The 14,207-nt window shown below is 37.4% G+C and overlaps 1 protein-coding gene across 2 annotated transcripts in view; it reads left to right on the plus strand.

Annotated features, from left to right (window-relative positions):
• Psmb2 (proteasome 20S subunit beta 2) overlaps window positions 1–14,207 on the plus strand; it is a 31,532-nt gene that overhangs the window by 3,124 nt on the left and 14,201 nt on the right. For both annotated transcript variants that reach the window (XM_020159630.2, XM_074080596.1), the window contains exons 2-3: window positions 2,617–2,739; window positions 4,742–4,812. In XM_020159630.2, the coding sequence (XP_020015219.1) occupies window positions 2,617–2,739; window positions 4,742–4,812 (194 nt within the window). The remainder of the gene's footprint in view (window positions 1–2,616; window positions 2,740–4,741; window positions 4,813–14,207) is intronic.

The raw sequence follows: 14,207 nt of genomic DNA on the forward strand, positions 1-14,207 counted from the left end.
TCAAGGACCATAACTTCCCCAGAACTTTACAGGCAGTTTCTTGTACAACGCAGGGTCATTAGTATCTGTCACTTGTGTTTTTGCATTGTTCTCCACCATTCACTAGATATATTCTCGGTTAAAAAAAAAAATTAGGGGACTGGAGGGATGGCTTAAGTTGTAGAATTCTTGCCTGGCAAATGTGAGGTCCTGAATTCAACCTCAGTATGGCAAAACAAAACAAAAAACCCCCAAAATAATAACAAAAAACCATTTTGGCAGCCAAGCGTTGTGGCTTACACCTGTAATTCCAGCTACTTTCGAGGTAGAGATTAATAAGATTGCTATTTGAAGTCTGCTGTGGCAAAAAGTTAGTGGTACCCCATCTCAATAAAAAAGCTGTGTGTGATGATACATGCCTGATAGGCATAAGTAGAAGGATCACAGTCCAGGCCATCCCTGGCAAAAACCCATGAGACTCTATCTGAAAATAGCTTAAAGCAAAAGGGCTGGAGGTGTGGCTCAAGTGGTAGAGTGCCTGCCTAGCAAGCATGAGGCCCTGAGTTCAACCCCAGTGCTATTAAAAAACCCCCAAAACCCCACAAAAACAAAAACAAAAAAATTTGGCCTTGTATTATTTATTTTAAGATTGAACAGTTTACTGCTTAGAATCTTAGTCTTTTTTCTAAATGTGACATAAATTTCTAAACTTACTCCCCCATAAGAACTTTTTACTTATCATAAAAATAATGCAAACTTATTAAATAATTTTTCTTATATATTAAGTATAGAAATCTAGGAAATACTGATAAGCCAAAGAAGGAAATACAATTGCCCATGTTCTTATCACTGGCAAGAACATAGATTATAACTTTCTGGTCCTTTTTCTTTGCATATATATCTATCTGTAAGTGAATATTTTTATTTTGTGAACAACTTTGCAAACTAACAGTCTTTACATCTCCTATAGCCAATATAAGAAATAAAAAATGTGTCTGTTTAGGAGTTTTAAGGCAGTTTGATATTATCTACAGGCTCATTTTATGTGGATTTTTTTCTCCAAAGTATAAGAATCATATTACTAGTATCTACAACTCTTCAACACTGGTAAAGTACAAATGCTAGTGCATTTGTTCTTTAAATCCTATTAAGGGATTTTGACATTTCAAAAGCTTTCACACAGGAAACATGTCTCCCAGGGAAGATTATTCAGCAGTATTTGAAAAATCAAAAGTGAAAGTAGTGGTAAGTAGGAAGACTTAGGCTTTTTCTGAAATTGCAGACTGAATATAGAGTTTTCTTCCTTAGGCAATAATTGCAATCTTAGTATTTATCTATCTAATCTGAATGAATCTCGTTCAACTAAATATGGTTAGAATATTATGATTTTTGAGGTATTTTAAATAAATTACTATTAGAATATTTATTAGAACTTTTGCTTTGGCAATCAGTTTTCCCTTTTGCTTTGGAAATGGAATTGGAAAGGTGATTTATATTCTCAGTTGATTTTTCTCTTTTTTTCTTGAAATGGTTCCTTAATTTTGAATTCAGTTCCCAGTACTGAAAAAGAAAGAAAAGAAGTGGTGTCTTAATTTTAAATATAGTGTTCTTTTCATATATTGTTTTGTGTGTATGTAAATGTAATAACTGACATTTGTGTTTATAGAAACATTTCAGAGCCTCATAATCATGAGCCTTAAAATAATCACTGTTGGCTGGATTCCTGTCATTTGCTCCATTGTTCTATTCCTTGCATTCTTTTTTTTTGGCAGTACTAGGGTCTGAACTCAGGGCCTCATATTTAGTAGGCAAGCACTCTGCCCCTTGAGCCATACCCCCAGCCCTTTTTGCTTTAGGTTCTTTTTCTTTTCTTTTCCTTTCCTTTCAAGGTGCTGGGGTTTGAAATCAGGGCTGACACCTTGAGTCACTCCACCAGCCCTCTTTTTGTGATGGGTTTTTTCCAGATAGGGTCTTGAGAACTATTTGCCTGGGCTGGCTTCGAATCACTCTGCCTCCTGAGTACAAAGGGTTATAGGCATGAGCCATGGGTGCCTGGCTTTAGGCTGTTTTTCAGATAAGGTCTTGCATTTTTGCCCAGGATGGCTTGGGTCATTATCTTTCTATTTATGCCTCCTATAGCTGGGATGACAAGTGTACACCACCATGCACAGCTTTACTGATTAAGATGGGAGTCTCTTTAGCTTTTTGCTGGGACTGGCCTCAAACTGTGATCCTTCTGATCTCTGCTTCCCATGTAGATAGGGTTACAGATGTGAGCCACCGCACCATGCTATTTCTTGCATTTCAAATGTCTTAAGTTGTGATTTATTTATTTTGGTACTAGGGATTGAACCCAGGCATCCACTGCTAAGCACATGTATACCACTGAGCTACCCTTACCTCAATTGTATTTTAAATTGTCAGCTTTCACATGTAGTTTTCTACTGAAATTGACATTAATTTGATTTAATCTGGACAGTAAGGGAAAGAAATTAATGTTGCCTATTAATATCTTCTAAAGACAGTGGTTAGTAAAATTCTTCAATACAGTAATTATTAAACCTTTTTACTGCTGCATATATAATAGCTGATAATTTCCATGAAGGCAATTTCTAACATAAATTTTTCTTTGAGCAGATCATGACAAGATGTTCAAGATGAGTGAAAAAATCTTACTCCTATGTGTTGGAGAGGCTGGAGACACTGTACAATTTGCAGAATATATTCAGAAAAACGTGCAGCTTTATAAGATGCGAAATGGTGGGTAAGCTTGTAGTGTATTAGTTTGCTAGGGCTGCCATAACAAAGTACCACAGACTGGGAGGCTTAAACAATAGAGCTTTTTCTCATAGTTTTGGAGGCTAGACATCTGAGGTCACGGTATCAAAGTGTCAGCAGTGTTGATTTCTTCTGAGGCCTTTCTCCCTGACTTGTTGATAACCATCTTTTCCCAATGCCTTCACATGATGCCCTCTGTACTATATTTATTTATTTATTTATTTTTGCAGTACTGAGAATTGAATCCAGAGCCTGTACATGTTATGCAAACACTCAACCACTGAGCTACATCCTCAGTCCAAATTTCTTCTTTTTATAAGGACACCAATCATACTAGATTAGGGCCTATCCTGTTAACTCCATTTGATTTAATTGCCTCTTTAAAGATTATCTCCAAATACAGTTGAATTCTGAGGTACTGGGGATTAGAACTTCAACATACGAGTTTTTAAAAGATGCAATTCAACCTAAAATCATTGGCTTATATTTAAATTTGAACTGAGAAATAATATTCTCCACTAGAGGTCTTTCTATGTGATCATATTTTTCATTTGAATCTTTCTATTAAAAAAAACCCAACTTATCTGGACCCTAAAGACACACACACACAATCAAATTAGAGTATAGCTTTATTTTAATTTAATTTGAATATAATTACATATGTAAAATGACTAGATTAAATTCATATGTGTGTGTGTATACATATACACACATATGCACATAGGTAGCACATTTAGCACTCACCTTTTTATTTTTATTCTTTTATTTGGTGGTATTGGGGTTTGTCTCGGCGTGGCGCTTGCTAGGCAGGTGCTCTACTAATTGAGCCATGCCCCTAGCCTGCACATTTAGCATTGTGCAGCCAGTTGCATAAATAGTTTTGAGGGTTTCAGCTGTGTTAAGTGCTGTGCTTAATACTGCATAGAATTCAAAGATGAATAAGGCTCCGTCCTTACCATTCAAGAACCTAAGGTACATGGTAGTTAGGTTTAAACCAGTTGAGGGTGAAGGGTGCTAATAATGCTTCTGAAGTAGAGTAGATGCAGCAGTATCTCACTGGCTGGCTGAGAGAGAGGGAACGAGTAAATATGCGTTGCTTCTTATATTAGTTTTTAAGGCCTAAGGTCAGTGCACAAAAGAAAAATTATGTTTGTTTAAAATTTCTCTTAAAGACCTTTAAATTACCTGTAAGTGCAGTTTTGGTAATACTGTTGTTTGAACTCAGGGCCTTATTTTTGCTAGGTGGACTCCCTACTACCTGAGCCATGACTCTAGCCCTTTTTTGCTCTGATTATTTTGGAGCTAGGGTCTTGGTTTTTGTTTGATCCTCCTATTTTATGCTTCCCGCCATTGCTGGGGTAAAAGGCACACACTGTCACACCCAGCTTTTTTCTGTTGAGATGGGGGCTTCACAGATTTATTGCTGGGCTGTCCTGGAATCATGATCCTCCTGATCTCAGCCTCCCAGTAGCTAGGATTACAGGCGTGAACCACCAGCACCCAGCTGAAACAGTCTTTTTATGTGGCTTGTGTGTATCCCTTTCCTTTCACAGAAGAAACCCTGGTCTGTTAATGAATGAATAACTTAAGCAAGGCTATGAATTTGAACCCATCATAGAACATTTGCCCTGGCAAGGAATTACTGTCAGTACTAACCAGCTGTCTCACAGCTGTTACATGAGGATAGGGACCAGAAGTAGGATTGTGCCCCTCAGCCTGTGGACATTATATTCTGAGTGTATAAAACATAGTGGGTTTTAAGAATGGGCATAGTGATGTTGGTCTTGGTGGAACACGCTTGTAATTGCAGCACTCTGAGGCCAAGGTAGGAGGATTTCAAGTTCAAGGCCAACCTGGGTTGCATAGTGAGACCCTGTCTTAAAAAAAAAGAAAAAGAGAAAAAGAATAGGTATAGTAAAGTGATTGGGAGTAGTATTATTCCTTCTGCTTTATTTTAAATATGACTCTCTATCTCTCGTACCAGGATATGAATTATCTCCCACAGCAGCAGCTAATTTCACACGCCGAAATCTGGCTGACTGTCTTCGGAGTCGGGTAAGGAATATAGCTGGTGGCCTTAGATAAAAGCGGAAAGATTTTCTGTGCTTCTTTTATAGCACTATTAGACATGAGCAGTGTTTTTGCCCTTTTTGGCTTTCCTGAATCCTTCTCATTGGTTTTTATTTCTTTTTTAGTCCTTTTGAATTTGTTTTCTCTTTGGGCACTGTAGTTAATTACAGCCCAGAAACCAAGTATACCTTCTCAGAGAATTTGACTGAGAGCTGGACTTGGTGCCACACCTGTAATCCCAGCACTTGGGAAGCTGAGGCAGGAAGATCTCAAGTTCCAGGACAGCCTGGGCTACATAGTGAGACACTGTCTCAAAAAAATTATTTTTGGTTAGGGGCCCACTAACATGAAAGTCTATGCCAGCCTTTTTTTTCCTTTAAGGACTTAATTTTTTTGGAGCAGTTTTAGACTCAGCAAAAGAGGAAAGTACAAAGATTTCCCATATAAACTCTACCCACACACTTTATAGCATTCTACATTATCAGCATCTATACCTGAGTGGTACATTTGTTACAACTGATGAACCCACATTGACAGCCAAAGTTCCTAGTTTATATTAGGGTTTACTTTTAGTGTTGTACGTTCAGGGGGTTTGAACAAATGTGTCCTGTATCCATCATTATAGTATCATACAGAGTATTTTCATTGCCCTAAAGATCCTCGGTACTCCTCTTATTTATCTTTCCACCAGCTCAACCATTGATGATAACTAATCTTTTTACAGTTTCCATAGTTTTGCCTTTTCCAGAATGTCAGATAGTTGGACTCATACCTTATGTGGGGTTTTGAAATTGACTTCTTTCACTTAGTAGCATGGATTTCCTGTCTTTCCACAGCTTGACAGTTTCTTTCTTTTTAGCACTGAATAACACTTTATTGTCTAGATGTACTGCAGTTTGTTTAGCCATTCACCTACTGAAGGACATGGTGCTTCCAAGTTTTCACAATTATGAATGAGTGTACTGTAAACATCCATGCTCAGGTTTTTGTTTGGACATAAGTTTTCAGCTGTCTTGAGTAAATACCAAGGAATATGATTACTGGCTGGTTCATCCAGTAAGATGATATTTAATTTTGTAAGAAACTGTTGAAAAAATTTTCCAAGTATTTCCATAGCAAAGAATTTTTTTAAATTTCTGTGGTTAAATAGCCCTTCATGGCAGTGGAGGTAAATAATGTAGATTTTTATTTTAAGATTATTTATCTGTGTCTTTTTATGATCTTTTTTGCCAAAGCACAGGGATTGTACCTCATTTATTCTAATCTTATTCTATCATAGAGCTGCCTCAGTTCCATTGACAGCATGTTAAAAGATGAAAGTTAAAGATTGAATGCATTAAAGATTGTATAAGATGTGCCAAGAAAGTTCATATGATTGCTAAGGGTGTGTATTATTCCTTTACCACAGGGACTAAGTAAATAGAACCTTACCACGTGACCTTACCCCCTGTGCCTGTTTACTCATCTATGAAATCAAGATAACTTCCCAACCCCACAGGAGTGCTAGGAAAATGAATGCTTGTAAATCATAATATTTAACATTCATATGACTTTTGCCCAAAGCATTTTGTGTAGTAATTTAATCTACTCACTATTCCACTGAGACAGATAGTAGTTAATTCTCTATTGCTGATATAGTGAAAGGTGAAAAGTGGCAAAGGGACTAGTTCAAGCCACATAGCAGGTCAGACAAAGCTGCTATAATCACACCATAATTATTTGACTATTTTATCTTACAGTCAGCTCCTTGGTTCTTCAGTACTGTTTCTAGAACACTGATGCTATGCATGGTTTTGGTTTCATATACACTGATTTAAACTGAGTTCTATATAATCTAACAAGTACAGGTATTATATTTTTTATTAAGTTACTTACTACAGATCTTTAAAGCAGTCTATTTTCAATTGCCTGACACTGGGAAAACTCAGTACTAGCTTTGATAAGAGTTTAATAATCTGAACATGAAGTTTGAAGAGAAGCTAGAAATATGATAGACTGGAAGATTTGGAAGAGACAAATTTGCATACATTGTTTTGCATAATGATTTTCTTTTCTTTTTGTTGTGGTGCTGAAGATTGAATCCAGGGTCTTGGACATGGTAGGCAAGTGCTCTGCCAGTTTAGCTTTGCCTCCAGCCCATTGTTTTGATCTGGTGAAAAGTCAGTGGTCTCATCTTGTTCACTCCTCTTTGAGAGGAGAAAATGGGTCAGATATTAGTTTCCCCACACAGAAGTTCTGTGGCATTCAGCAAGGAGTATGCTATACTTCTTGTATAAAATACTCCTCTGACTTACCAGGCAGAGCTGGAATGAGAATTTTAGCTTTCGGCACAATAAACACTTTGTCATTAAATATTGCAGACATTAAGTGAATTAAGCTTCTTTTAGAATTAAGATAAGAGTGGCACTGTGCTTCATGCAAATGCAGTGAATCCAGTTAATCTTCTCCTGGCAGAAATGTTTGATGTTTTAACAAATATCCCTTGTAGACAGTGAAATGGAGCTCTAGTAAATATTGACTACCTCTTCTTTGTGCTTCTAGTCTAGGTCCATTTTTGTTCTCCTACTCCTTATCAAAAGATTATTTGAGGGGGTAAAACAAGGGGGGAGGTAGCCCAAACAATGTAGACACATGTAAGTAAATGAAAAAACGATTAAAAAAATAGATTGTAAGCCAGATACCAGTGACTTATGCCTGTAATCGTAGCTACTCAGGAGGCAAAGATCAGGAGGAGTTTCGAAGCTAGACCCAGGCAAATAGCTTGGAAGATCCTATCTCAAAATAATCCATCACAAAGAAAGGGCTGGTAGAGTGGCTCAAGTGGTAAGAGCACCTGCCTAGCGAGGCCTTGAGTTCAAACCCCAGTACCACCAAAAAAAAAAAAAAAAAATTGTTAGTTCTATAGTTTTAAAATGTGAGTTTGTTATTTTATTCTGGAGAGAGAGGTAATGATTGTTTTGTCAGCTTTCCTAATAAGTACAAAGTTGCCAGTTTCAGTATCTTTACATGTCATACCATTTGGCATATGAGACTTACTTTGAATTAGCCAGTAACCATGCCTAACTATGTCTATAGCTCAATTAATTGTGTGTGTGTGTTTGGGGATGGCATTGGGTTGGGAGAACATTTATTTACCACAGACTATATAATGAATCTATATACTGTGTAGGCAATTTAGCATTGTTGTTGAGAGCACAATCTCTGGAATTAGACTGCTGGGATTAAATATTTGCTAGCTGTATGTTTCTGGACAAATTCTAAGTTTAATTTCCCTTCTTACAAAATAATAGTGCTTCATAGAAATATTGTGAGATTAAATAAGGCATTACCATCATGCAAAGCTCTTGTGTGTAACACATATAACTGATTAATAAATGTTTTTTGTTTTTGATGTTGCCATTCCTGTTGGGTTAAAGAAGCAATTTAATGGCTATAAGCTGGCTTCCTACGAGGGATTCTTTGTTGTGCTGTTCTAGTTGAACTGATGTGTTAATAAAGAGGGGTGGGATATAAAAAATGCTAGTATTGATAGGGAAAACAGAAGTTAGCTAACACTGAGCATCTATTATATGCTAGGATTTGTTCTAGGTCTGTCTACAGTCTGTATGGTACTGTTAGCCATATATTTAAATTTAAATTAAATAAAATTTTTAAATTATTTTCATAAAAAAGTTCAGGAAAGTCTACTGGACTTTTCCTGAATGAGAAGTAAACTTGGGGGAGTTTTTGTGTTATGTTTTGTTGTGAGTATTTTGGTGTTGTGATTTGAACTAAGAGCTCCACACATGATAAAGCATGCTTTCTTTCACTGTACCCCAACTTTCGTTTAGTTTTTTGTTTTATTTTGTTTTTCAGTTTTTTTTGAGACTGGGTCTCTCTATGTAGCCTAGGCTGGTCTCAAACTTATGACCCTCCTGCCTCAGCCTCTTCAGTACTAGGATTATAGGTATATATCACCACACCTAGTTTGTTTATTAAAAAAAAATAGTTCATCATTCACAACCACATTTCAGGTGCTCAGTGGCTATCACACTGGACATGTACATTTCTTGGACAGTACTATTCTAGATACTTACATATGTATCTATTTAAAGTACTGTTATTATGATACTGTAAGATAAGTCTTATACCCATTTTATTTATAAGGATAGTGAAACTGGTTCATAGGAGGTTAAATACTGCTCTTGGGCTGGCGGAATGGGTCAGGTGGTAGAGTGCCTACCTAGCAAGTGCAAAGCTCAGAGTTCAATTCCCAGTATTGCCAAAAGGAAAAAGGCAATGAAATAGTTCTCTTAATGTACCCAAGTACATATGTCTAAAGAAAATGTTACTTTGCATTTATACACTATCTATATAAAGATATCTTTATATCTATATATAAGATATATAGGATATACACACACATATATGTATATATATATGTACATATATGTACATATATATATACATATATGTACATATACTTTTTTTTTTTGACAGTACTGGAGTTTGAACTCAGGGCCTTACATTTGCTAGGCAGGTGCTCTACCATTTGAGCCACTCCACCAGCCTTAAGGTATTTTTAATTAAAATGGAAAAATTCAAAATCCTTCATTTTAGGTTTTCTTTTAAATGCATGTGTACATTTAAGTTGGTTTATTTCTAATTTAGACCTCAAGGAGCAGAAAAAGATTTATTTTGATTTTTTTTTAAGTGTTTGATTCCTCATTTTCAAATATCTATGTGACTTCTTTAAGCATGGGGTTGGAGTCATTACCATTTTGTTTGTCCTTCCGATAATTTTTTTTTTTTGATGGAACTGGAGTTTGAACTCAGGGGTTTGCACATGCAAAGCAGGCACTCTACTGCTTGAGCTACACTTCTGGTCCATTTTGGTCTGCTTATTTTGGAGATGGGATCTTGAGAACTATTTGCCTGGGCTGGCCTTGAATGAATGGCAATTCTCCCTATCTTAGCTTCCTCCTAGGATTACAGGTGTGAGCTACTGACACCCAGCCTATTTCTTAATTGAAATTAATTGTGGCAGCCCATCTGAATGCCTTAAAAATTATGTTATATTTACCATCTCCATTTTATAGATGTGGAGACTGAAGAAGGAACCAGCCATCTCTGATGTCCTTGGGGAATGTGAAGTCTTATGTCAGTGCTTAGGTAGCATGCTGGCTTCCATGAGGTGTAATCTTCATTGGCAGAATGTTTTCATAGAGCTTTTTTTTGTGTGTATGTGGTACTGGGGTTTGAACTCGGCCTCACACTTGCTAGGCAGGTACTCTACTACTTGAGCCATACTTCCAGCCCTCATAGAACTTTTTTTTTTTTTTTGTGGTACGGGGACTTGAACTCAGGTCCTTCACCTTGAGCCACTTCACCAGCCCTATTTTTGTAAAGGATTTTCAAGATAGAGTCTTGCTAACTATTTGCTTAGGCTGGCTTTGAACCACGATCCTCCTAATCTCTGCCTCTTGAGTAGCTAGGATTACAGGCATGAGCCACTAGCTCCCAGCCCTCATAAAACTTTTTCTGAAGTGCTTCATGAGTCTTTGGTAACTTATTTCTTTAAATAGGGCTTTGCTTGTAAATGCTTAGCCAAGTAAACAGTAGAAAAATAAATTGGAAAAATATCCATCCTGGTTTGTGGTTTTCAAACCTTATTCCACAAAGCTGCCTTTGGAAACTCACCAAGAAAGATCAGTAGGTCAGACCTTAGCTCTATTTCATTTGAATTAACTGCTTTTATTTTTTATATACAGAAATTGCTTGTAAGTTTTATTTGTACAGGTGGCTTCACCATTTCCTTCCCACCACAGCTTAAAAATTAATGTACTTGAAAGAGCCCTGCTGTAAGAGGTTTAGCACTAGTTCTGCTATGAGTTACTTGAAAACCCTGAGAGAAAGAGAGCAATTGACTGGACCATTTTTTATGGTTTCTTCCAGCCCCCCAAAAGCATGATTTAAAGGTCTGATATATGATGGGGATATAGCTCGGTGATAGAACATGTGCTTAGCGTGTGCAGTATCCTAGGTTCAATCCCCAGCACCAATGAATAAATAAATAAATAAAAATAAAGATCTGATGACAAGACCATACCTAGACTTGTATTTTTTTTTTCAGTGAAAAGGAAAGAAATATAGGTAAGAATTTCAGGTATAAATATTTTCAAAAGTGACCATGGCTTGTCCAGCACTCTTCTTTGGTCTGAATAGTGGTAGACATGTATACTATGCTCCTATCCTAGAAGAATCCTATTGCTTTGAGCCACGTATTCTGCACTGGAGTTATTCTCTTTATGCCTTAAGTGGCTGTTTATTGGTATCCTTGAAGCCATGTGACCTTGTGAGCAGATAGCCCAGGTGAAACCTTGACTTTGCAGGTCTTGTCCCCTAAATACCACCAACCATTTGTTACATGTGATTAAAATATCACTAACAAGGATAATTTCACATGATTTTTGGCAAATATGGTTAGCAGGATGTGACATGACGCAGCACTGCCTTCTTCCTCCATGTGCCATCTCCCTTGAGGCCTCATCTTCCCAGCCTGCCCCTGTCTTGCCCATGCCCAGGCTTGCCTTCCAGCTCACCTGCTCCAGATGGGCGGCACAGTGGGAGGACACTGGCAAAGGCAGATGTGTTTATTTACCGGAGACAAAATGTTGTGCTGTTGCAGATGGCAGTGCCTTGGAGCAAATGGCAGCCTTTGACACCACTGCCACATAGCCTGGGCATTTTGACAGACTTTTGGTGATGGGGAAATTGGAAAAAAAGAAATTTAAGATAGTAATCAACTCTTAGACTTCTGGGGCCAGCGGCAACCCTTTTAGACCCAAGGAGCAGTTTTCTTCCCCACCATGCCTCAGTCAGCTGGTTAGTTAGCTATGGATTCTCACTATAGGCTAAGCATTATGTCTGTTCATTACTTTTGCCTCCTAACCTCAATAGGATATGAAGTAAAAACTGGAATCATGGTACATTCAGATGGGTATTCAGAGACTGGTACTGCAAAACACATGTATATCCCAGTTCACATCTCATAGGAGTCTCCTAGGATTGGGGGTGGCTCATGTCTGCCCCATTGGAAATACTGCTGTTCTATATTTAGTGGTCATTTTGATTATCTAAGGGCTCAGGGACAGATGTGCCTTGAAGTTGAGGTGCCTTAATTAATATGACAACACTTTGTGCTTACGGTGTTTTTCTACCAAGAGGAATGAAAATTCTGACAGCTGCCCTTTTAAGCAGTTTGGTTATGCAGTCATTAGGGCTTGATAAAGTCCATTAGGAAGACAAAGAGTGGCTGTTGAATTATTACACTTAGTAGTCTCCTAAGAAAAAAAATGGCTTAGAAGATTCTTTGACACTACTGGCTTTATCAGGAAACCTTTTCCTTTCATTTTAAAAAATATGTGCTGTTTTTCCCAGCCCTAGTGCTGATAGAGTTAGGAGTTTGCAGGTGTAAAGTTCCCCCCCTCCCCTTCCCCATCTCTCTCCAGGGGGTTGTATGTGAGAAGGTGTTGCTTTCTCACTCAGAGAGCATATATGTGCTACCCTGTTGGATGCCTGCTGTGAGCAGAGAGAACCCTGTTCTGGTTGAATGGAATAAACCTATTGGATGGCTGAAATTGTGCAATCCCATAATGCCAACTTTTCGCTTAAAATATCTTTTGTATCCATAATGGGGGTGAAACAATATAGGTAATTGGTCTAGGTTTGTATCATTTTGAAACCTGTGTCTTAAAAATTATGTGGTTTCCTGTGAAGATTAATCCACAGCAGAGTGCTTTGTCTGCTTGGTAAGAACATGCTTTCATTTTTAAAATGTTTACCATTAGAAATAAAGATTTACCCTCATCTTTTAAGATTGTTTTAAACATATGCCTTGGTCTGGGTAGGCACAGGTGTGACCGTTCCTTAACATATACTCACAGATAGAAACACAGACACATACCCTGGCATCTTAGTGTCCCTTTTTACCTGCCCAGGATTGTGCAGGGGTCTGAATTTAGGTACTGATCCTAAAAACCCGTAAGGCTTTCTTTATTCTCCCCAAAATACATGTAGGTAGGGAGGAAGACTTTTCAGGGGAGGAATGGTTGACTGATCTGTTTTCTTGATTTAGGAAGTATGTTGTGTATCCATTTATTCATTAAGCTGTACATGTATATTTTATGTACTTCCATATGTGTTATTTCATAAAAAAAAGATCTATGAGGATAAAAAGGGAACTAAAAGGTCAAGAAAGCATAAATTTTTTAAATTGAAAATGAAAAATAACTTTAGATTTACCTTTACCTCTGAGTAGAGACAACAGAGAAAATAGGATTAACCAAACTGGAAAGAAGAAAAGGAAGGGAAAGGCAATAGTAATCTCCGAATAACTGAAATGTTCTACCAGAATTTGTCACTTCCTTTTTTGATGCCTCTGAATAGGTATGGCTTCCTATAGCCAAGATGTTCTGTAACTGCTGATATTCATTCAGCAAATCTCCAGCCTGCATTGTCCTTGGGAGTGAGGAAACAGTTCCAAAGCTCAATGTGTACCTTCAGATGGGAAAATGGAGAAGTAATGAGTCAACTGCACTGCAGAGTGATAAGTGCTGAGATACTTTATATATACAGGGTGCTGTGGGAACACAGACAAAGATAAAACAAAAGGGAAAACTAGAAGCACAGAACAGGGTGTATGAGAGTGTGTTAGGCAATGTTTGTAAATGATGTGTAGGGTTGAGACAAATAGTTCTCTGAACCTTTTACTCCTGATTTATCTGTTTTTAACTAATGGGTTATAGTATACAAATTAGGGCTCTATTGATTAAAAAGTAAATATAAATACATGGTATGTACTATGTATATAAAATCTATAAGAGTTTTAGGGGAATGATAAGGGATTGAAACTTGATAGGCAGTCCATGTTATGAAGACTTTGATTAAAAAGAAGAAGCTTTGTCATTAAAGCAGTGGGCCTCTTGGAAGCTTGTTGGCTAAGAGAAGGTTAGCATGATCAATGAGATTTGCTTAAATCATTGGTTGCTCTTTGGTGGAACATTTGGGGGAAGAATGAAGGAAGCAAGCAGGCCTATGAGGAACTTGCATATCCATTGTAGCTGTGAGAATAACTTAGGTTGGACCTGGGTTGTTAGTGAGGAACACTGTGTTCTAACAGAAGGGATTCTAAATAGTCTTTTCCCTAGGAATTCCTTGGTACTTTGTATAGAATCTATGGACATCTGGAAACATGTACTATTGTAGATAGTCCTAAATATTCTTTTCTAGAAAACCATCTTATTTATTAACTCAGCTGTAATGTTTAGCACTCATAGATATTCAGGGGCATGCTTAGTATGGTCAACTTAATATATACCTTTGCTAGTCTGTAGCAAAGC

This window comes from Castor canadensis, chromosome 7 (assembly GCF_047511655.1).
Source record: "Castor canadensis chromosome 7, mCasCan1.hap1v2, whole genome shotgun sequence".
In the NCBI taxonomy this organism is placed as follows: Eukaryota; Metazoa; Chordata; class Mammalia; order Rodentia; family Castoridae; genus Castor; species Castor canadensis.